A 24,111-nucleotide genomic window follows, 5' to 3' on the forward strand; every position below is an offset into this window, starting at 1 on the left:
GCCTATTTATTTTTAAAGGTTGAAGATTCTATATAGGCATATTACTCAGGGAAAACATTGATCTCACAGTGGCTCATTTAGCCTTCTTTCAGGATTTCCATGGTTTATGTACTTTTCCATTATGATAAACGGGGATAGTTTAAATTTTGTTTTGTTGTGTTTTTCCTTTGCTGTTTTTCTTACTTTCATTTCCTCTGATTACTGAAAATACCTGATTGAATCTGTTGCCAATATACTTCTGCATCTGAACTAGAATTTGGAATGGAAAACATTTAAGTAAGCTCTAAAATGCTGTGGTATAATTTAGGCCCAAGGTTTCCATGGTGAAGTTGAAGATATGCAGCAATGGCTGACAGACACTGAACGTCAACTGTTGGCATCAAAACCTGTTGGAGGCTTACCAGAAACAGCAAGAGAACAGCTTAATACCCATATGGTAAGTATCAGTATTAGAATGCTTTGCAAATTGCATTTCAGGACTAACTATCTTTCATGAGTATTTATGCTAAATACCGTACATGGTCTATATATCACAATGTCTGTACTGTATCTTAAATTTAATAGCCTTCAAAACAGCACTGTTATTTTCACTGTAGCGAAAGTAGTAATTTGGGAGGTGCCCAAAGCTTAGCCATTAATAGTATTGAGAGAGAAATACAAGTTTTTTCGTCCTTGTTTTCAGAAGAAAACAGAAAGTGTTTACAGATTTTTCAGTGATTCATATGCTCCTTCCCTATTCTGACCCCATAACTACAATTCATGTTGTTTCTCAGATATGAAGACGAATCTAAAAGGGATCCACATTCATTCGGATCTTGAATCAAGGGACTTGATCCTTTATTCTTCATTTAACCGAAGCTGACATTGAAATCATCATTAGCACAGATGTAATTAGCACAAATGGGTCATAAAGATTCTGTTTTAATTAGAAATGAAAATCAGATCAGGATGTCTGAATTATTCCCTTCCTTCCCTTCCTTCCTTTATAATAGAAAAACTATGGATTTTTTCCCCAGTAGGGCCACAAAGCTTTATAAAGGACACTTTAACTTTTGAAGCCGTACCTCAGAGGATGTTGGTCCATAGTGCTCCTTTGGTATAAAACCGTGCTGTGCTGTTAGGCCTGGATATAAGCCCAAACCCAATGATCTGAACTTCTGACCACTTTGCTCAGATGTGAGAGTGATATTTACTGAACTAATCTTGAGCTCTAAGATCCCTGACACAGTTTCTGCATTGTCACAGCTTAATAAATCATGTTTTACTTTGGAATGATGCAAAAGGGTTATCCCACAGATGTGGGGCCTTTTTTTTCAGTATTTACCAGTGACTGTTTTTCAGTAGGAATAATATTTACAGTTGCAGAATCAGTTATGACAGGTAACCAGCGTAAAACATAGAAAGGTTGTTAACTCTTTGACAGCCCCTTCTCCTCAAAACTGTCTCACTTTGTGCTTTTTTTAAAAAAAAAAAAAAAGAATAAAAAAAAGAGCAAAACAAACAAAACAACAACAAAAAACCCAAACGTAAGCAAAAACATTGTTCCTGCAAGGGTGGGGGCTGTGTAATCAAGGATCTGGGGGAGCCAGTGGTGTTCTATCCATTTTTCATCCTGGACTTGGAATAAGATCAAGACAAAAAAATTTTCCCTGGAAAATATCAGAATTTTCTTTGGTATGTTCTGTGCAAGTCAGCAAGTCAGTTCTTATATTTATTGCATTTACAGATTAGAGGAATCTTAAATCTGAATTCTTGGAGCAGGTGTGAATGTGTCCCCAGTAGTATGTACAAATATACAATTGTTTCCTAACTAAGCATCTTAAAAGCCAATGCTATGTTGTGTGTTGTCATACAACTGCAGACATTGTCTTGCTATTATCCTTGATGGGTATAAGCTTTATGAAAAAAAAAAAAGGATTTCAGCTTAGTTAAAATCTGTGCATCTATGCAACTCTGTGTAAATTCTCTGTTTTCTTGGCAACGGAAATGCTGAGATGGGTTGTCAGGTTGGGAACAATTTATTGTTAAGTTCCAAATTTCAACATGCTCTTAAGGGATACAAACTATATTAATTTGTGACCTGAAACTGAAATAGAAAATTTGACTCTGTATTTTATTGTGTTTTCTCACTGGAAATAACATAATGAATCATCATCTTGAGTATGAGGTCTGTTTCTATGTTCATGAATCCCTGAACTGTAATCAGTTCTTAAATGGAGCTGTGCTTGCGTAGCATTTCCAGCTAAGGCAGCTCCAGGAATAAAAGAGATACGAAGAGGTGTTACTGGACACCAGCATACAGAGAAGCCCCCCTGGCTTTCCCTGAGCCCAGCCCCAGTGTTTCAGGCCATACTTGCCATGCTGTGTCTCTCCTGTGCTGTGCTCCCTACATTTACTTTGAGGGGTTCTTGCCCTGCAGCAGAAAAAGGCGCTCTGGAAAGTTAAGGAAACTAGAAATATTTTGAGGAGTTTGGGAACATAAGAAAAAAGCAGATGAGGTAACAACGGTGTTCGTGGTCCTCAGGAAGAAGAAGCAAAGATTACTGGAATCTTAGCTCATGGCTGACCCTACTTCCTGCTTTGCCCTCCTCTTTAATAAGATACAACCCTGTGACCAGGACCTCCTACCCCACAAAAAATACTGAGTTATATTCTTTCCTTTGTAGTCAGAGGGAAAAGTTCTTTTCCTCTCATTTGTAAGCCACTTAGTGTTCATCTGGAAGAAGATCCTCATGTGGGTGTCTGCACCAACTTCATTTGTGTATTTTCAAGGGTCTGTTGCAAATTTTGGAAGTGACCTTTTGAATCATAGAATCATAGAATTACCTAGGTTGGAAAAGACCTTGAAGATCATCAAGTCCAACCGCAGCCTAACCATAGTACCCTAACTCTAACAACCCTCTGCTAAATCATATCCCTGGGGAATGAGGAGAATGTATGTGAGTTCCAGTTCTCTTGCCACCTTACCTTCAACATGGTGAAATAGTGAGTTGAATAGTTAGAAGGTAAAACAACAGTTGCCATTATTTTTCCAGCTTTCTATATATGTATAAAATATCTTGCTCTTGTCTAGCGAGTGAAGGAAAATACAGATAAAACACAAGAGATGATGTACAATAAAACAGCCCACCCAGGTTGTCCCACCTTCTTTTGAAGGTGTGTTGTCTGTGTCTGGGCTTTCAGCACACTGCATATTGCTGACACTTTCTGTGTTTTAGCTACAGATGGACAGTAAACCAACAGAGTTGTAGGAAATCTTGCACAGTGAGATAAGTGCCTAGTACTTTTTTTGCCAGCCTTTGCATCTCAGAAAGAACATCTGACAGACAATACAAGTTCTCATTTCCTGAAGAACTGAGCCCTTTCTTTGTTCATTTGGCTTTTTATGAATTACATATGTTTCTTTTATTAGTCTTAATCGTACCCGCGAAATGTTGGGGGAGGAATAGATGCTATGCTAACATTTGTAAAGAGTATTGAATTTCTACCTGACTTACTTTCTATTGGTTTCTTTATTTAGGAACTTTGTGCTGCCTTTGAAGCCAAAGAAGAGACATATAAGTGTCTAATGCAGAAAGGCCAGCAGATGCTTGCAAGATGCCCAGAGTCTGCTGAGACAAATGTTGAGCAGGACATAAATAACTTAAAAGAAAAGTGGGAATCAGTACAAACGAAGCTCGGTGAAAGAAAAGTATGTGTTTATACATAACAATAGAAGTGTAAATCATGTATTTAAGACTGCTAATGTACTGTCCTTTTATACATGCAAACTTGCTTTGTCTTTTAGATTTAAAATCTACTGCAGAAGTAGTTGTGCAGAATTCATTACTGTGCTTAAGCAAGTACTGGGGAAAACATTGAAGTTGGTTAACCATAACTGGGGGGCAAAATAGCTGAGAAGGGCATATTATTCTACAGAAATATCTTAATTGATACTAATAATACTCACCTTATTGAGTGGGGACTTTTCTGTTTTTTATTACAATGATCACAGACATGAGAGAAAGACTTAAATTATTTGATGGTTCAAGTTTATTTTCTTCTCAGTACAGAATTTTCCTAGCTTTTATCCATTTTTTTCCCATAAAATTCCCAAAGACTTGGCCTTTTGCCACTTACTTCAAGTGAATACCTTCTGCTCTAATGTAGATCAATAGCATGATTTCACTGATGTGCAACATACTTTTTTTTTTTTTTAAATTAATAATTCCGTTTTGCTTTCATCCCTTGATGAAATATAGTGCATTTGCTCTACCTCAGTGAAGCAGTGAAGAAAGTCAATAATTACACAGGAATTCTCTGCTCAGCCCTAATGTGTGTAAGGCAGAAATATTTAACTACAACTTAGTTATGTTTTGAAGGAAGAATATTCTACTGGTTTAGTATATAAAAACAAAGCTTAAATCCATATGTCCCATTACAATTAACTACCAGGAAATGTAACATTCTAATGTATAAAATTTACTCTAGTACTAGCTACTCTATTTATACTTATCTGTAATAGAAAGTTTTACTGTTAAGTTTCTATCCATCCCCTTTAATATTCTCAAACACAGGCTATTATTTTAATATATAAAACTCAGAAATTTTGAGCTGAAATGTTAAAACTAAATGTTAAATGAAAAAGGCTTACTCGAAAATGCAAAATTAAGATAGTTTACTCAGCTGAATACCCTGTACAATATCAGATGCTATTAGGATATGACCTTTCTTTGCAGACCAAACTGGAAGAAGCCCTCAATTTAGCAATGGAGTTCCACAACTCACTTCAAGATTTCATCAATTGGCTCACGCAGGCGGAGCAAACTCTAACTGCAGCTTCTCGGCCAAGTCTTATCTTGGACACTGTCTTGTTTCAAATTGATGAACACAAGGTATGTACAAAAACAGATGTATCATGTTTTTCTCCCACTCTGTTGAGATACTTCAACAATGTTCAAGTCAACCCTGTAACACTGGCACTCAGAAATATTTGAATTGTTTTAAATCGCATTTTGTGGTCTTGCTGTATCATTCTTTATCAAACTGCTTTTTCAGGGATTACTCAGTGCATGAGTAGCATGTTACTTACAAATTTATTTTTATTTTTTTTAAGGTTTTTGCAACAGAGGTGAATTCTCATCGAGATCAGATCATAGAGCTGGACAAAACTGGTACCCATTTGAAATACTTCAGCCAGAAACAAGATGTAGTCCTTATTAAGAATCTGCTGATTAGTGTACAGAGTAGATGGGAAAAAGTAGTTCAGCGCTTAGTCGAAAGGGGAAGAGCTTTGGATGATGCAAGGAAACGAGCCAAACAGGTAATTGGACAACAGCTGTGGTACAACTCTTTGAACTTAGCTGAAATTATATCCAGGCTCTTGAAGTATATGGTGCTTTAAAGCACTTTCAGCTATGTCTGGGTTAGTGTAACAGACTCTGTTAAGTTACTGGAACAATTTCTGTGATGCAGTCGTAGAGCACTTCATTTGGAAGGTGAAGTCTTCATTTTCAACTCAAGCCATAACTTGGGTCTGCAATACAGGATGGTCTGAAAGAAGAAGGTTGCAGCGTGGGTTCCAGATGTGTATTAGTGCCATTTGTCCTCAAAAAGAATTTATACGATCAGCCCCTTATATTTTAAAAATGTGATGAATGTGTTTTGCTAGTCTGTAAGAGTATTGCTTAGAATTGCTTAGTGTTTTCTTCCATTATTTACTTTATCTCTTTATCTCTTTGTTAATAATCATCACTTCCTCAGGTTCTTAGGGTAGTTAACATACCATCATCTTCTAAGATCTCTCAATTTATTTCCTTAAAAACCTGGAGAGTTTATTACAGACTTTTTCTTATCATGGAGCATTAATTTCTTTTCTTTAGATTCATGTTTCCCTCACCGAAGAACATAAAGTCCAAGAGTTTTAACACTTTTCTGAATTAGTTCCTTATACTTTCATATTGTTAAAAAACAAATCAAACAAATAAAACCAACCAAACAAAAAACACAAACAGAAACAACAAGTTATAAAAATCCAGTCCCAAAGGCCTACCGCTCTGTGGAAGCTAGTTGAATCTTTAGCCTTTCCTGCTTCCTTCCCTGAAGCACTGTTGTTGAGAAAGGAAGGAAGATCAAGAATCTGTTTGGTTCCCACCAAGATAGCATTTGATACAATAAGAGCATTTTTGAACATCTCAGGGAAGATCTTGGATAGTCATCCATTCAGTTTTCCCCCGTGATTTATAGTTGTCCTGTGTAGGCAATAGCTAAGCCTCATTCTTGCTGTAGTTATATTTAGTATTAAAAATGTACTAATCTAAATGACCAGCATATCAATGGAAGTTACCAGTATGTCTGTGAAAGATGCATAGTGGGCTTACATACAGATCATATGTATAAGAGGTTACTAATTCATGAGGAAGAAAGGCGGCTAAGTCCAGGGATGAAGTCCACAGGCTGGTTGTAGAGGCCAGGGAGAAAAATCACACCAAGCCTTTCCTAAGTATGCAGAGTACTGGTTCAGCCTGCAGAGAACTGGTCAGGGCTTAATGTTTGTGGAATGTTTTAAGCATCAGTGTGTTTCTAACTCTATGCAAATCTTACTTTCCCACAGTTCCATGAAGCCTGGCACAAACTTATGGAGTGGCTGGAAGAATCAGAGAAATCTTTGGACTCAGATCTTGAAATTGCGAATGACCCTGACAAAATAAAGATGCAGCTTGCACAGCATAAGGTGAGCCATGACTGCTGAAATGCAAAATGCACAGTTAAATGTAAGTCTGTCAGCCTTGTACTGCATACAGTTAGCAAAGGAGGTGGACTTCTGGACTCACTGCAATGAAATTGTTATTGGCATCAAACTAAATGGTGTGCTACAGGCGAGGAGTCCAAAAAATGCTTTTCGAAGAACCTGATCTGTGGTGGAATGATTAATTTTGATTAGAAAAGACATAATGATACAGCACCATGGAAACTTTTTATTAAAAAATAAAAAAGAAAGAAAACAAGGAAAAATAAAGGTAAAATTTTATCAGAGAAGGAATCAGGAATCTCTCTCTTTTTTTTTTTTCTTTTTTTTTTTTTTTTCCCAGTCTTTACAGCACAAATTTGCCATGCAGTTACTTTGTTTGGAATTTTCCTTGTAATAGTAGAGGATTACCTCAAGGATGAAAAATAATTGGTATTCTCACTGGGGGTTGCTTTTTAAGTCAAGTGGAATTATTAATGGAAGTCCCAAGAAAGTACGGTTGACACATTATAGACACATCTAGTATTAGTTGAAAAGGTGATTTCTCTGCATAGGCTTCAAAATTTCAGGTGTGCATTTCCATGAACCCAGCTACTACAGGAGAAAATGTAGAAATCTCCTTTGTTAACATGGCTTTTCAAACAAATATAGTTGATGTGAAGTTGAAGGGAGCTCTACAGTTACATCAGCCAGAACAAAATGAAGGATGGAGGAAGTCTACTTCATTTTTACTTTTGTAAACAGCTTTGAATGATGTATTAGTGAGGATAGTGTGGGTGACTGATTGAATCTTCAGGGACAAGCTGTATCTAAAGATTTATCTTGGAGCAGTTTCATCAGAGACAAAGTGTTGAAAGATTATTTATTTCTTTTTCGATTTTGGCATACATTTGCTTCTACTTCTCATATTGACTTTAGTGTTCAACTTCTTACGGTACTATTTCATTCTGCAGAATATACCCAAAGTTTTGCATCTCATCTCTCCCCCTCTGTGTAGTTTCTGGTGATTGTTTTTACCTCTGGCAAGTTTTAGCCCTGCATGAGTGGTTAATGCATCAGTCTACTTCGTATTTTTATCATTTCCATTTTTATTATGATTTAAGTATTGTTTATCAAACAGGATAATGTTCTACTTCAGTGTAAAAGAGCTGGCAGTTGGCCAAGCAAAAATAGCTTTACCTCTGTTTGGTGTTAAAACTTTTAGATAAAACGTGCATTAACATTCTGTTGTGCTAAATCCACAGTTCTAGTTTGTTCTGGGGTCATTGTTGCCAGAAATTGAAGTCGATTCTGAGGACTTAGAAAGGTTTTTTGTTTAGGATCATCTTTCTTCTATTCTCTGACTTTATCAATATTTTAATCCCTCTGTTACTTTCTTTTTTCTTTATAAAAAGTTCAAACTCCTCATGTCAACACATCCTGACTTTGCTTTGAGGTCCTTTGAGGTCCTGGGGTTTGACATTCTGCCTTTCTATTCTCCATTCTTCAGAAGTTTTAACCTTCATATCCTACTTGTCTTTTATATGCACAGCAGCACATTTTATTAGTCCAAACTTCCTCATGCAGACTGCGAGATTGATCAGTTCCCTCAATGACAGATTTTCGACTGCTCCTTTATGCGCTAAATGCGTGCAGAACAGCTACTTAAGTTCTTGAATCCTTTAATAAAGAGTGGGCAAGAATGTGGCATGGGGACATTAAGATTGAAGCTGGTATTTTGGAGGAAAAAGATGAATGTGTATAAGAGAGGGAGACTGGTGAACTTTGTGACTTCAAACTTCAAACAACCCACTCCCCCCCTTGCCAAGAAATCAACTCGATTGTTTTTTAATGAGCTGCCAAACCTCCCAACACTGCAACGTCCTTCCTTGTATTTTGAGTCTTTTCCTTCCACTCCCACATATACCCGTTTTGTCAGTCTTTGTCTTTTCTGTCCAACCTTGAAGGTTTCCTTGCTCCATTTAGTTAGCGATTTTACTATCTGAACTAAATGTGTGCTCTGTGTGCTGTAAGCAATGATTTGGACTCACTCCTTGCCAGTTGTTACTGCCAAAAAAAGGCCCTGAAAGAGAAAAGCCAAGAAAATGTTTTCTGTCTCACTTACATCCAGTGCATTGCCAGGGACTTTTGGAGGGTTATTCATAGTCTGTTTATCAGCAGTTTTTTTTCTCATTTTTAGAAGTCAGGAGTGGAAAAACCCTTAGTAGTTCACCCATTCCATTTCTGTGCTAATGCTGGATGTTTCTTAGAATACATTTATGTGAACCTAAGTAATTTTAAGTGCGTGCTCCTGTCTTCTTTAGAAGGAAGGTAAATAATTAGTTACTGAGATTTCATTTGTGTTACCTGTCTGATCTTGGTGGCTGTGAAATACCTTAAACCAAAATGTACTCTCAGTTATGCCTCTGTGATATCAAATGAAATTAGACTTAGTGCAGTGTACAGTCTCTCAAAGAATGAATTGACTGCGACCTTTTTTTTCACTTTTAAATCTTTATTTTAATGTATGATCCTCCTCTGACAGCAATTTCTTTGTGTGCATTAAGAAACGTGCGTATAGCTTTCTGTACTTAATAAATGTCATCAAATCAACAGGAGCACGGACATATGATGTGCTATTTGTGTAGATGGAACTTCCTGGTAATTCTCATTTTGAAAAGGATTTTTATTTTTATTGTAGTTTGAGGTTGACAGTGGCATTTGTATTCTTACTTAAACATGATTCCTTGCTTTATTTGAGGAAAATGGAAGAACAATAAGGGGACACTCAATTACAAAGCTATTTTTTTTTGTTCTGAGCAATTTTTGATCTTTAGTTTTCTCTGATTCCTAAAATAACCAGAAAACTGGGACAATGCAATGTGAAATATCAGGAACTTTGATTCACCTTAAGTGGAGTTAGCGGACTAGGACTGTGGCACAACCCAGTGCCTACTTCTTTTTACTTTATGCATGCTTCCACTCCACCTGACATTGATTCCCATCTAAAAAATGTTAATGACTGTGAACACATGGGAAAGCTGGTGAAAGAGTCGTAAGCTACCAGGGCCCAAACTGGTGCACAGCAGCTGGGAGCAGCTTGCAAAGCAAAGCTGAGCAGTCATGCATGTGCTGGCGGTGGCCGTGTAGAATCTTCGCAGTTTTTACGTGCCCTGAAGAATTATGAGTTTTAACTGGTAATTATTTCCATGATGGATTTTATTATATTAAATATTGCTCTGAGAGACAACTGAAACTCCCATTTCAGCAAACAATGAGCAAAGACTGTTTTTTGACAGGTATTTTCTGGTATTTGTTGCTGGCAAAATATTCAATTCTGGATATACAAGACTTTTTATTATTATTATTTCTTATTTAACTCTTTTTCTACTAGCAGTTCATGGAGATACAAAATGAAACACTTTAAGCACTGCTATCATTCAAAAGCTGCTGTGCAGCACTGATTTTATCCTTTGGCAGTGCTCATTTAATTATTTACCCTGTAATTCTGTTTACATCTCTGCTATATCAAGATGAGTTCTATTACAGTGTGTTCCTCTGTTCTATGCAAAGCTTCCAGAAGCTACTTGCCAAGGGAGTTGTCAGTGTGGGCAGGCAGCTGCAGTGTTGCCTTTATCTTCCAGAGTGCCTGGATTACAGTAACCTTTTTGCTATTGTTACTTTTGTCTGTGTTTATTGGAATGTCATCTGGCTGCTTCTCATACTGAAATCTGTATATTTTTGGCACACAATTCTTGCTTATTGTAGCAGGTTTCAGTCTTAAGAGGGTTAAATGCTCATGGATGGAAGTCCCTCATTTTGACCATAGTGACTTTAAAATAAAAGTGATCTTCGTAGCCTCTGGAGTTGCTCTACACTAGATTGAAATCTTAAAATATAGTGTAAAGAGCATTTGGTTTAATGGCTCCCAAACTAGTAGTCCTTTCACATTTTTCTGTTTCCTGGACAGCCTCTGCCTGAAATGTAGGATTTAGAAACTAAGGTAGGATGGGAATCATCACTCACTGAAGAATAATTTCCCAAGTTCTTCCTGTAGATGTAGAACTGCTTCTGTTCCCAGAGAGGGATAAAAGGCACTGCCTCTGTTAGTGCCAAGTTCCATGACTTCATCTATACTAACAAACTAAAAAATAATTACAGTATACTTAAAATCTTGCCACAACATTAACTAATTACATTGCAAATAATTGGACGAAGATTAGTTAACTGTGGTCTGTAAGCATTTGATGCAATGTAGGTTTTTCTTTTTCTTCCATGTTCGTAGGAATTCCAGAAATCTCTTGGTGCCAAACATTCTGTGTATGATACCACAAACAGGACTGGACGCTCCTTGAAAGAGAAAACCACTTTAGCTGATGACAATTTGAAGCTTGATGACATGCTGAGTGAACTAAGGGATAAGTGGGACACAATTTGTGGAAAATCAGTAGAAAGGTAAAAGAAGACCAATCCAATTATTCAACAGCTGAGAAGAAGGCTTATGAGAGTTCTTCTGACTTCTGTTTTGGCTTCTGTTGTGCAGAAGTAAAACCAGAGTGGCTTGTTTTGTAATTTAAGACTGGGTGGGAGGGACAGAGCAGCAGCCCTCATCTATTTGGAGAATGTGCTTTGTGCTGGTCTATGCAAATAGACTGGATTGCCCAGTTAACTTCATGGGTAAATTGCTACTTGAGTGGAGTCTCCCATGTCTCCCCCAGGAGTCACTGTGTCTGAGAATAGCATAGGGAAGCAAGAAGAAGGTTACCTACTCCAAAGATGGCAAAACATGTACTCTGTTTGTGACTGTTCAGAGCTCAGAAAAGAATCATGTTCATCCCAATGTGAATTCCAGCTTTATTTATTATTATTATTATTATTATTCCCCCAACTTTTTCAAATGGAAAACACTGGTTTAAAGTTCTTGGTTGTTACCACTTAATGCTGAAGATATTTTCTTAAGTGCATTTTCTTAGAATGAATCATTTTTAACTAAATTTATTCTTCTTCTTGTGCTCATTTCACTTCCCCAGACAAAATAAACTGGAGGAAGCCCTGTTATTTTCAGGACAATTTACTGATGCTCTACAAGCTCTCATTGATTGGTTATACAAAATTGAACCTCAGCTAGCAGAAGATCAGCCAGTGCATGGAGACATTGATTTAGTGATGAACCTGATTGACAATCACAAGGTAATTCCAAAAACTTTAATCTTTTTTAATTGCTAGACTGCTTGTAAATGTGGTATTTTAGTGCTATCTCATTATTTGGCTATTCTGTAATTTTAGAAGCATGGAATGTTTTGATAACATCAACATGTTGTTGACAATGGAAAATGCTATAAAACAGATTTGGCAGAAAAAAAACCCCAACACAACTGCTAATAAGTAATTGGCACCAATTATCTGCCAGATATTTGATTTAATGCTGCTCTCTTGTGTATCTGAGTTTCATGTCAAAAATCACAAATTTGCATTTATAAATGTGTGTATATGGGGAGAGGTGTCAAAAGTGATTTTACTGGGAAACTTTTGTGGAGGAAAATACAGGATTTTATTCAGTACATCTGCTAACCAAATGTCCAGTGCTGTTGCTGTGACTACAGCAGCCATTATAAAGAAGGAAAGCACTGAATATTTCAGCCCTACGGAGCTGCTGTAAATTCATGGAGAAGAGCAGTTGCAATGCTTAAATCATGTAGAGTTACACAGCTAGTCTAAGGCTCAGGAAACCTACACTAGCTGCAGTATTTTTTTCAATCAAGAGTTCTTGGGGATGGGAGCAAGAATGGGATCTAGGACTGTGCCTCTGGACTGCAGTTGCAGTTCAGTATGTCAGAGGGAACAGTTGATGAAGTTTCTAGTATTGTGAAGTCTGCACACATCAGAGATGGCTCTTCTACAAGTATCCAGAGCCTGCTTGGTGAGAAGAAGGCTTTGTTGCTCTCAGAGAAAAGTATTCAGAAACAGAAGTTATTGCTAAAAATTAGCCCAAATTGTGCTCAGATTGCTTCTGAAGTCCCATTGCGTATCAAAACTGTGTCGTAATCAGCTGCATGATATGCAGAGGTTGCCATATTTTCTTTTAGGAGGTTTTTCTTCATGTAAATGGAGCCCGTTCTTCCCACAAATGTGAAAGTAGCCTCTTATAAATATATGAATATGTAATAAGATCTACAGCCAGATCCCCAGATTTCAGTTTTAGGTTTATGGATTTAAACCTTCTCCTTGATTGTTATTGTTTATCTGATCTTCTCGTGCTGTGGCACTTTAAAGCCAGTGTGGTAAGTTTGCTGTGGTCCCCATACGTTGCATCAGGATGGGGGGTGTTCTCAGGATCTGCCTGACATTTCCCTACTATATTCCAGTCTTGCTAGGATAGAGTGTAAGTATCTTCATATGAAATCTAATGAGTGGAACTTGTGTGTTTTGCATCATTTTCAGTTAACTTGGACTGAACTAAGTTCATATTTTGATTTCTTATTATAACCAGTTTTTTTTTTGTTATTCTTTGTGTTATTATGCCTTAGTGAATTAAACATGTCAAACATATTTGGTTGTACATAGGTTTTCCAGAAGGAGCTGGGAAAAAGAACGAGCAGTGTTCAGGCTCTGAAGCGCTCTGCCAGAGAGCTTATAGAGGGCAGTCGTGATGACTCATCCTGGGTCAAAGTCCAGATGCAGGAGCTGAGCACTCGCTGGGAGACAGTTTGTGCCCTGTCAGTATCCAAGCAAACACGACTTGAACAGGCTCTCCGACAGGTAAAAGAGTGATACTGATGCCACATGTCCTATGTGAGAAGTAGAGGAGATGGTATATAGACTAGTTGACAAAAATTTTATTTTATTTTCACTTTATGTCATTAAATTTCATTTAATTTTCTTTGGAAATATTCCTTTTCTTGTTCACACACTTTACCTTTTCTTTGTCACTTTGCCACAATATTTAAATGGCGTCTCTTAGCATTGTTGCTATACGACAAATACTAATCAGATGTTTCAAATACGTTATCATCTAAGGAAATTACTGAAGTTACAGGTGAGCATGAAGAGTGTTTAGGAACTGTACTCCCATTTTGGGAAGCTGGAGATCATAATCATATTTACATTGACTCAAAATACATTACTGTGTACACTCAGGAACTAATACAGACTATGCATGTCAGCACTGGCTGGTACCAGTCATGAATTAATAGGTCCATTTGTATTGATTGTAAAACTTAGGTACAGTGACCAACTATGAAGGTGTACCATTTTGGGCTGATGCTTGTTTGGAGCTCTAGCAATAGCAGTATATCTACTGTCTATAAAATTTCTGTCCTGCTATTCCCAGGGTGCTGTGTTCATCCAGATCTTTGGTCTCTCAGTAGGAAACAATTCTGAGTTACTTCAAACGCTAAATATGTCTGAATGTGGCTGTGCCTAAAGGTGGAATTTTCTTTTTTTTCCAGTCGTGAAAAGGTCAGTCACCAATGGCCTTTCAGTTAATTTTGCTTAACCAGTAATTTAGGCTGTGCAGAAAAGACAGTTCTCATTTCTCCAGCTGGTCCACGAGAGCACCTCCTGTGTAATTTGTCAGCATAAAGGCATGACATTCTCAACTAAACTGCAAATACACTATAAATCAGACAGCTAAAAGCATGACTGGGCTTTTAGGCTTCCTATAATTTTTTGGAAGCATGAGATATTTTTACGGTTATGAAAATGTAGTACTGTATATCATTGACTTTTTAATGGAAAGTTAATGTGCCAGTACTGCTGCATGATTAATGGCCCCAGATCTGGGCTCAGTCTGCTTGTGTAAGCTGCAGTGTGTCTGTCAGGTCCCCTCATCAGTGACCGTGACTTTTTGTATTGTAACAGGCAGAGGAATTCCACTCTGTTGTTCATGTCCTTTTGGAGTGGCTGGCAGAGGCAGAGCAGGCTCTTCGTTTCCATGGCGTCCTTCCAGATGATGAAGAGGCTTTGCGTACGCTGATAGATCAGCACAGGGTAAGCAAGAAAGTGAAGAGGGTCCTCTTTGTTCTAAGAGATCTGTTAGAAGGAAAATTAGAGGCAAGGAGGCAAAGTCAATCTCATGGAATAATTACATTCTGTGTGGAGCCAGGAGCTAGGCTTGAGAATCCTTATCATCCCTTCCAATTTGGGTTATTCTATGATTCTATTCAGCATCCAGGATTTGTTTTTGTGACTGTTTCTATGTAGAAGTTACACATTCAATGAATTTGACAGTTTTGTAACCGTACTTATGGTAAGTTGCTGTTTGAGTCATTTTGGCTTGCTAAGAAAACAGTGGGCAAATAGAAAGTTGCTGTAAACATTTAGAGACAGATTAATATATGCTGGAATATTATCTGACAGTTATTACACAGGCAGTTAAAATAACAAAAGTGTGTCATCTTAGCATCACTGAGCTAACCACCATATACTTTCAAGGTCATTTGTAAATGTCAGCGGAACAATGTTGTCATGCCTTAACTTTCTGTTATGGTGGAACAGCATTCTTTGTGTTTCATGTGCATTAGGTACTGAAGTACTGCAGTGCCATTGGTATAGCAAATACTAGATTACAAGTCACCAAACTGATTTTTCAGTAGTGAAATGGGGCAATAGGTAGGTCAAGAGCCTAACTAAAAAAATTAAAGCTCCTATTTTCCCTCTTTAACCAGGAGTTTGCATACAAGCATGTTTAGGCTCATGCAGACCTACTTTTAAGTACAGCGGCAGTAGTATGAAGAATGTAATGTAAAAATAAAATTGCTGATGCTGTTGTAGTATAAATTATAGTACATTTGTTTGTTACTACCCTGAAGAAAGTTACAACAAAATGTACAGAGTTAAAGTAGAGGAAAATCATCTTGATTAAATTGAATTTGGGAATAGTAGCACAGAGAGCACTCACAAGCAACCTTGGTGTTAGATGTTTAAATTTGCTAAATTATGTTTAAAATTGTTGAGTAGACTTTAGAAGATATTCTTCCACCACAGTTTTCTTTTTAAAGGCCAAATACTGGAAATACAGACATTTGATGCCCCTGTATCCAGATACACGATGAAAGTCACCTTCTTATTTTGTCCAAATGATCCATCTTTAAGTCCTGTTATTTAGGTGTTTTGGTTTTCTTTTTGTTGTTGGTTTTTTTTTTTTTCTTGAACACTGCAAATGATTTAATGAATTCTAATTATCTCAGAAAGTGAAGTTTCCATTACTTGTCTCCCAGAACTGAAAGATGTAGTGGGTTGATATGCTACATTAGTTAATAAGAAACATCCCATCTCCTCTCTTGTAAGTGCATCCATATCACTGGACTGCCACAGAGTTCAATACAGTTAGGATCCTTTAGCAGGGAAAGCTCAGTGTACTGCAGTGTATTGCAGATCTAGATTGTGAGATCAAAAGCTGGGCAAAGGAAACAAACATTGTCATTGCTTGTTTTCCTCCTGGCTCTTGTATCTGTCATGGCAGCCCACCCTGGACACTGTAGCCCACCTCAACTTTACCAAAACCATTTTGAGCTGTAATATTATAGGAACTGGTAGGGTCTTATGAGGGGTCTGCTGTCATGACTGAGTCTTAAAATCTGTCATTAAACTATAGTTAAAAATAATTAGTAATGAATCCCAGTATATGCACAGCCTACCTACTCCAGAGATTTAGAACAAGGTACAATAGACATTTTTTTTCTTACTTTCATTTCATAGTATCTTCATATTTAATTTGTAGAGGCACAGAATAATGTAGTTATGAGCTGTAGAACATGTCTTCACAATATTTTGTCTAAGATCTGACTTGGCTGATATTTAATTTTCGGAATCTAAGATAAACCTTAGAGGAGGGTGAGAAGAAGAGTTGAATTTTCAGAGGCATGATTCTGTTTTGTAGCTCTATTAGGGATCATAAAGTATTAAAAAAGCCACCACCAACAAAACCCCGATTCCACTACACACTGGGAGATGTTGACAGCTTTCATCTCACAAAGACATACCAATTCACACAAGGTGTAGACATATGTAGACAGAAAAAAATGGGCAGAATTGTAAAACCCATGAAGTAATTAAAAAACAAACAAACAAACAAAAAACAAACAAACAAACAAAAAAAAAAAACACGAAAGTCCAATAAGTGAAATATAGAACAAATGGGAAAAGTTTAGGTTTCTGGCTTTCCCCTCTCAGTTCAGTTCCAGTCATGCCACCCTTTCTTCTGCCAGACTCCCTAGGAACATCAGTGGCTATGAACTTAGATGCTCAAAGCTGTAAACATCCTTTTGGTTTTAGACAACTTTTCCCACATGGCGGAACCTCTGAAAACAGCTGCTTAATTAGCAGTCTCTGTTTCTGTTCTCTCTGTGTCTCCCCCTCAGCTGCTGAAGTTTCATGTTTGTGTTAGTTTAGTATAGCTGCTCCTGAAGCCCTCTGTCATCTTGTCTGAGCATGTAATTATAGTTGGACATCTCCAGCCTCTGTTAGGAGCCTGATAGTTTATTATGAAGAATTACTGTAACTGACAGACAAGCGAAGTCTTCTGAAATGTTGCCAGTAATGATTCTAACCGTTGCATGCCTGATCTACAACACTGCTAAAATGGCATGATTTTCTTTCCTTTTGAATAAGGGCATGTGCATTTCCAGTACTTATAGCGTGGTGGGCTGTATGGATGCCACATGCTAGGGTAAATATTTTAAAGCTTCATTTAGTACTTTATGTGGAGTAGTTTTTTGGAAGATTATTAACTATTTTAAGACAAACAAAACCTTTTTTTTTTTCCCTATAGCCAGTTGAATCTGTTTAGACTTTGATTGATCCAGAGGCTCGTGACATTTCAGGTCATGCAGAAATTATTCAGATTTCTCTTTCAACTTTTGCCAACGTCTAATTGAAATTGCTATTTCTGATTTAGGAGTTCATGAAGAAACTGGAAGAGAAAAAAGCAGAACTGAACAAAGCAACAGGTATGGGAGAAGCTATCCTGGCTATCTGCCATCCAGACTCCATCACCACCATTAAGCACTGGATAACAATTATCAGAGCAAGGTTTGAAGAGGTCAGTATATCTCAAGTCATCTTCCTTGCAACAGTTCATCTTTGATTGGAACACAGATGACAACTAACATAGTAGTTCTACCGAGAGGAAATGTTCCAGCTGTTAAGAACTAAACATTTAAAATATCCACAGTGATGAATGTGAATACCATGCTTCCCTAGGTTTTATTTTAAAACTTAGAGGACTTTGAGAACTAAAGCAGATGGTCAGGCTTCTTTGTTTGTATGTATTAAAGGAAATAGTGCCTGACTTTTCTCCTGTGAGGAAAGTTAATAGTTTCTAGGGATACAAATGTAAAACTTAGAGAAAAATACAAGGCAAACTTGAAGCATTTTTCTAATTGTGTTACAAAGGATTTAAGTGCAACATGTAATTAATCAAGGCGGTTTCTAAATGATTCAAGTAACTACAAATGAGTCTCAGAGCGTGTATCTGAGTAGTGTAAAATGTATTTTACACTATGTAAAAAATTTAGTGTAAAAATGCTAAAGTATTTTTGGGGTGTATATGAAGTTTAAAGAAAAACAAATAGTAGTGTTCACCAATTATGGCTTCAGGAGTGTCCAAGAAAAAGACAGGCCCCATATCCTGTATGATTTACCAATTTAGATGTATGGTCTGATCGGGTTTTTAGTCTCTTGCTCAACAGTGTTGTTTCCTGCATTTAAAAGTTTATAATCCTGAGTGTCTGTGAAAAAAATGTGGTTGAACTGGAAGTTCCAGTTAGTGCCCAGTGCAGTAAGTCCTTGGCCACTACATCTTGCACCTTTGATATTCAATATAAATAGGGCTGGGCAAAAGCTGTTTACAGTTAGCAGGACAATTCTAAATATGTCTTGAAGAATTTCAGATTTGCATATATTGATGTGTTGGTTCTTTTATCAAGGTGTTAGCTTGGGCCAAACAACATCAACAGAGACTGGCAGGAGCTCTGGCTGGACTTATTGCTAATCAGGAATTGCTGGAAGCCTTGCTGTCCTGGTTGCAGTGGGCAGAGACCACACTTACTGAAAAAGATAAAGAGGTTATCCCCCAGGAGATTGAGGAAGTTAAAGCACTTATAGCTGAACATCAGGTAAGGCGTGCTAAGTGTCACATATGTCCTACACGTTCAAACAGATGCTCACATTTCAGCTAGGCTTTGTGTCAGTCTTTTAGCTATTTTCTCTTAAGCTCTGGAACATTTTTCAGATGGTTATTTGAGCCTTTACTGTGTATATGGCATGCCTTCAGTTTATTCAATGTAGTTAGGAAAAAAAATCAATAAAAAATTTAGTGCTATACCTTTCCAGGAGCACACCTATAACTCCTCCTAGAAACAAGGGTGATAATAACCATGTGAAATAGGTGATAGTATTAGTGTTGCTGTCTGGCTTTACTGATGGTTATCAAAAAAATGTTTGTGAAGAGCCAGAGGGAGCTACAGGTGCAGTGAATGCTTCTAAGCTTACCTCAGCATACACACCGGTGCTGTGTCGTTTCTGAGATGTTCTTGGGATGGTAAAGAACACTTAAGTCGAAAGTGCACCTCCTCACCGAAGGCATAAAGGAGTTTCATAAACTGTTTTCAGATTTAGACTTCCTTTAAGAGCCTGGCCATAGTGGTCCTAAGAGCTTATGCTTCTGTTTTGTGGGGGTTTATTTGTTTTTTCATTTTTGGTTTTTTGTTTTGTTTTGTTTTTTACATATGGAAGCCTCTATTTTATCTCATTTTGTTCTGTGAGACTGGTATTTTTATAGTCTTTCTGTGCTGTTCTTGTAACTTCAGTGTGTTTTGCCACTGTATGAGTATGAGTCTTATATTCTCAATGTCGCTTTTCTGTATTTTTAATTAATACCACCTCTATCCAATTGCAGACATTCATGGAGGAAATGACCAGAAAACAACCTGATGTGGATAAAGTTACAAAGACCTATAAGAGGAAGGCACTTGAACCCACTCCTGTACAATCTCATATTCCTGTCCTTGATAAGGGGAGAGCAGGAAGTAAGTAATGAAGTGTTTTTGGGTAGGTCATACACACCACTGCTCTGTCTATGAAAATAACTGATTACTAATAACCTATTAAGTTTGATGAGCAGCACAGCAGTCCAGTGAAATAGGGTTAAGTTCTCTCTTGTTGATTTGTTTAAATCTCCTGTGTTTTTTCATCATGATGTATCTTCCTATAGCAGGCTTCTGTTTTTAAGTTTTGACCCACACTTCTTGAATATTTACTCTGATAGTTTACAGACTTTCCAGTGCTACTGAACTTCCAAGAGAGTGTGAGCTGTGTTTCTGCCAACCTACAATTATTTGAAAGTGCAAACAATTTGTTTTAAGTAAAGGTGTTGAGACTAAATTTTGCTCTTAATGTCCAAAAGACTGTATGGATCCAGGTAGAAATCGCATGTTCTGTAAAGTTGAATGGAAAGTGAATTTTAAGTATTCTGTGTATTGTATTCTAGATGTATTTACCCAGTGTAAGGCTTCATAAATTAGGTTGATTACTTCTTAACTCTCTATCAGAAACTTGCAGAGATTTGATATAATCTGTGAAGTTGCACTAGTGTGGACACTACTGGCTTCTTTGGGCTAGAGAAGTATTGAATTCTTAAATCACCATGTGGTCCTTCACTAACAGTGATAAAAAAGTGGAAATAAAATAAAAACCTTACTAGTTGAAATAATATCAGGATTTAAGCTCATTACTCACGGCAAGGAGTGGTTTTAGGAAGGTTAAGTACCCTTTGTGTGTACGTTTGTTTTATTTGAACTGGGTAAGATTTATGCATTTTATTGTGTTTGAACAGGAAAGCGTTCTCCCACACCAGGCTTATATCCATCAGCAGCCCAGGCGCAAATCGAAACCAAGAATCCACGAGTAAACCTTTTAGTCAGCAAATGGCAGCAAGTCTGGCTTCTGGCCTTGGAAAGAAGAAGAAAACTCAATGATGCTTTGGACAGACTTGAAGAGGTCAGCAATGGACTGCATGGAGTACATTTACTCTTTGCATGATTTTGCTCAAGCGGGGTTAAATTGGCTATGCTGTAAACTCTCTGTGTTTGTTGTATGATACAGCTAACTGGAAACACCACAGTGCGCTTTGAAAGTATTCATTTACATTTTAAATGTGAGGAGATGGATTCTTGAGGATCTGAGTTAACATTTTAAAGAACAAACTATTTAAAAGAATGCAGATGATATCTCTTCTTGATTTTCTGCATCTGTTGATTTCAACTGAAAAATGTTCTTTCTCTGTTCTTCTTGATTAAGCTGAGAGAATTTGCCAACTTTGATTTTGATATTTGGAGGAAGAAATACATGCGATGGATGAACCATAAGAAGTCTCGTGTAATGGACTTCTTCAGGAGGATCGATAAAGATCAGGATGGAAAAATAACAAGGCAGGAGTTTATTGATGGAATCCTTTCTTCAAGTAAGTTTTGAAGTTACCTTAATGATGAACATGGAAGAGGTGTCTCATTAAGTCTTACGGTCTGTAAGAGTTACTACCAAGCTGTTAAATTGCCTACTCATTTAACTGAGTTCATACCAACTTGCTACTGCTAAATGCTCATTATTTGAGTTCACCATCCTGGAATTTTCTTTGACCATTTCATAGTAAATCTCTGTATGAGTTGACTATTTGTTGTGGTGAACTTGTTCTAAGGAAGGATTTTACAAAACACCATGCATGTTTCTGATGTGGGAAGGCCTTGCATTCCTAATTTAATTAGCATTGAAATTCTTGCTTGACCTTTCCTTGCTAACAATCTGTCTTGTTAATCTGTGGTATTTTATGTACTTTGACGGTTAAAATGTTAGAGTGCATCTAGTCTAATCTGTGCGCAGTTTTCTGTTTCTCTATTCCATACATGCCTTGATATCGTTGTCATATTCATTTTTATCTGGGTAACATTGGTGATCTGGTCTTTTTTTCAGAATGATTCCTATAATTTTTTGAACATCTCTGGGCTTTTCTTTTTTTATGTGCATTGTCGCCTAGTGCCTGAAAATGCTTTAAGCCACTCAGGGCTTTGTCAATATTCATGGCATTGAAAAACCAACTTATCTTCTGTTATTCTTATCTTTCAGAATTCCCAACAAGCCGACTTGAAATGAGTGCTGTTGCAGACATTTTTGATAGAGATGGTGATGGATATATTGATTATTATGAGTTTGTAGCAGCTCTTCATCCAAACAAGGATGCTTACAAACCTCTCACAGATGCCGACAAAATTGAAGATGAGGTACATTCTCTGTTCTAATTGGATAACAGCCTATTCTACTGGCATCATATTTTTCAGTTTTATTTTCTCTTCTATATAAAGTTTACCAGTTATATTAATCTATTGAACTGTAATAGCAGTAATCATACAGTGCTGTTCTTTTGCAGGTTACAAGACAAGTAGCTAAATGTAAATGTGCAAAACGGTTTCAAGTGGAACAGATTGGGGATAACAAGTACAGGGTAAGTCTCCTAAGGACCATCTTAGTTCTCTGAGCTTAAAGATCTTCATGTGATGTGGTTCTGCAAGGATAAAGACTATAGTAATTTACAGGAAATTTATGACAACTATATATTTTCTTACTATAAACTCAGTTCTATATGTTGTTTTTACAGACTAAAAGTGTAGAAAGTTCTGCTGTGCATTTTTCACTGAAACTACAAAAACTATTTTCAGTGTATTGGGAATTGTTAAAAGCTTCAAAAATCTTTGACAAAAGTGGGTCTGATCACTTATCATTTTATGGTGCACACTTTTTCTTTGGAAGAAGTACAATAAATATGTTAGATAACTGCTGGAAAAAAAAGGAAAATCATGTAGAGAAAGATCTGCCACCCATAGATTCAATAACAAAAACAATTTCAGCTGCAGTGTTTGGCTATGAGTTACGAAGTGCTTGTTGATTTTAAAACACCACAGAAACAGCAGTGGGAAGGAAAGAAAGGCCTTGAATTTTCTTCAGTGTTCAGTCTTTGGGTAGCTAGCTACCTGTTCATCTCCGAACTAGATACTGAATTTAGAATGTCTGATGTGCTAGTTTGCATGTGTTCTACAGCCATGTAGAGAATTTTCTGTAAACTAATCGTGTCTTTCTTCCATTTTTCATTTCTTATCAGTTCTTCCTGGGAAATCAGGTATAAACCAGTGCAATGTGTTATGAAGTTTTCATTTTTTTTTAAATTTTTTTTTCCCTTCTTTCTTTAACGCATAGTGGTTTAAGCTTTGCAATAGTCCATCTTACCATCCTTTCATCTTCAGCTGCTTTCGTTGCTGGTCAGCTGTGGTGCTTCTTTAAATGCTATGGAGCATTCCTTGTCTCAGGATCTCTTCCCTTTAACCTCCCCACCTGCTTTTCCTGGCCATCTTCCTCAATAGGGAGATTACTTTTTAAGGAACCAGATAATGATCAGCTTGAATTCATGTATTCAAAATCATGGGCTTTTAAATTTCAGGTTTAGAATAGCATTATTTTATCACTTACCAGTTTTATAGTGGAGTGATTCAAAATCTATATTTTGTTTTTTAGGCTATCAGTCTAAAGATCAATGACAGTAACCATGTATCCAATGATATCATTTATTTATTGCAACTCAAGGTGAAAAATGCTCATTGTTAGTAAACCCCCTGCGCAATCAAGCAAACTGATAAAGAACCTAATTGATGGTTGGACCTAATTGATGCTGTAGACTAACAGAGTGAATTATTCAATACACATGTTGGATATTGGCTAAAAAAGCTTACTGTTTCAGCTTATGCTGTTCCCTTTTCCACCTGAGCTCTGAGAAGTCTGTAATGTATTGGACCTTTGTCAGCTAGGCAATCAGTCAGGTTGCAGTGATGCTGTACAGTGCCACTAATTGGTGCTACTCCTGTGGCATGTACTGATATGCAGCTTCTTAATTTGTTAGATCATGATTGCCTGGTGAGAATGGATATAGCTTAAGCAAACAGTAGCTGTTAACTTAAGGATCTTATTTGTGTTCCTATAGAGACAATAATATATAAAATTCATTCTGGATATTCTAGTGTTAAAGGCATTAGCTACTTTACTACTTACTACTAAATCTAGAGATGTTGAAAATGTAGTTGCATTTTAATTTATTGACAAAGCTTGCTGAAGTGTGGAAGAAAGCAACAGAGAGCAGTGGATAATCTTACCACATGCCTCCAGCAATATATCTAAGTAGTTCTTTAAAATGTTTACCACATATAGAATGTGCCTTGATTTGAAAAGATTATTTGAAATTATGTTAATCCTCTTATCTGCCATCTGTATTCACAGAAATAAAAAAATACAGCCTCCAACTCCTACTGGTGCTAAACAGCATCACAGTGAAATCACCTACAGCAAGCTGGCCAAGTGGCAGTAGT

The 24,111-nt window shown here is 37.0% G+C and overlaps 1 protein-coding gene across 44 annotated transcripts in view; it reads left to right on the forward strand.

Moving 5' to 3' along the window:
• The window catches only part of DST (dystonin), a 280,915-nt gene that overhangs the window by 246,569 nt on the left and 10,235 nt on the right, over positions 1–24,111 (forward strand). For 39 of the 44 annotated variants that reach the window (XM_015859182.2, XM_085542024.1, XM_085542021.1 and 36 more), the window contains 17 exons: positions 308–436; positions 3,521–3,691; positions 4,719–4,874; positions 5,096–5,302; positions 6,593–6,712; positions 10,992–11,161; positions 11,737–11,896; positions 13,271–13,465; positions 14,567–14,695; positions 17,604–17,747; positions 18,634–18,822; positions 19,605–19,734; positions 20,541–20,704; positions 21,005–21,167; positions 21,827–21,981; positions 22,128–22,202; positions 22,857–22,874. In XM_015859182.2, the coding sequence (XP_015714668.2) occupies positions 308–436; positions 3,521–3,691; positions 4,719–4,874; positions 5,096–5,302; positions 6,593–6,712; positions 10,992–11,161; positions 11,737–11,896; positions 13,271–13,465; positions 14,567–14,695; positions 17,604–17,747; positions 18,634–18,822; positions 19,605–19,734; positions 20,541–20,704; positions 21,005–21,167; positions 21,827–21,981; positions 22,128–22,202; positions 22,857–22,874 (2,475 nt within the window). The remainder of the gene's footprint in view (positions 1–307; positions 437–3,520; positions 3,692–4,718; positions 4,875–5,095; positions 5,303–6,592; positions 6,713–10,991; positions 11,162–11,736; positions 11,897–13,270; positions 13,466–14,566; positions 14,696–17,603; positions 17,748–18,633; positions 18,823–19,604; positions 19,735–20,540; positions 20,705–21,004; positions 21,168–21,826; positions 21,982–22,127; positions 22,203–22,856; positions 22,875–24,111) is intronic. The other 5 variants (XM_085542018.1, XM_085542026.1, XM_085542022.1 and 2 more) reach the window with 1 other exon arrangement.

This window comes from Coturnix japonica, chromosome 3 (assembly GCF_054131305.1).
Source record: "Coturnix japonica strain WE chromosome 3, WE-NBRP24, whole genome shotgun sequence".
Lineage (NCBI taxonomy): Eukaryota > Metazoa > Chordata > Aves > Galliformes > Phasianidae > Coturnix > Coturnix japonica.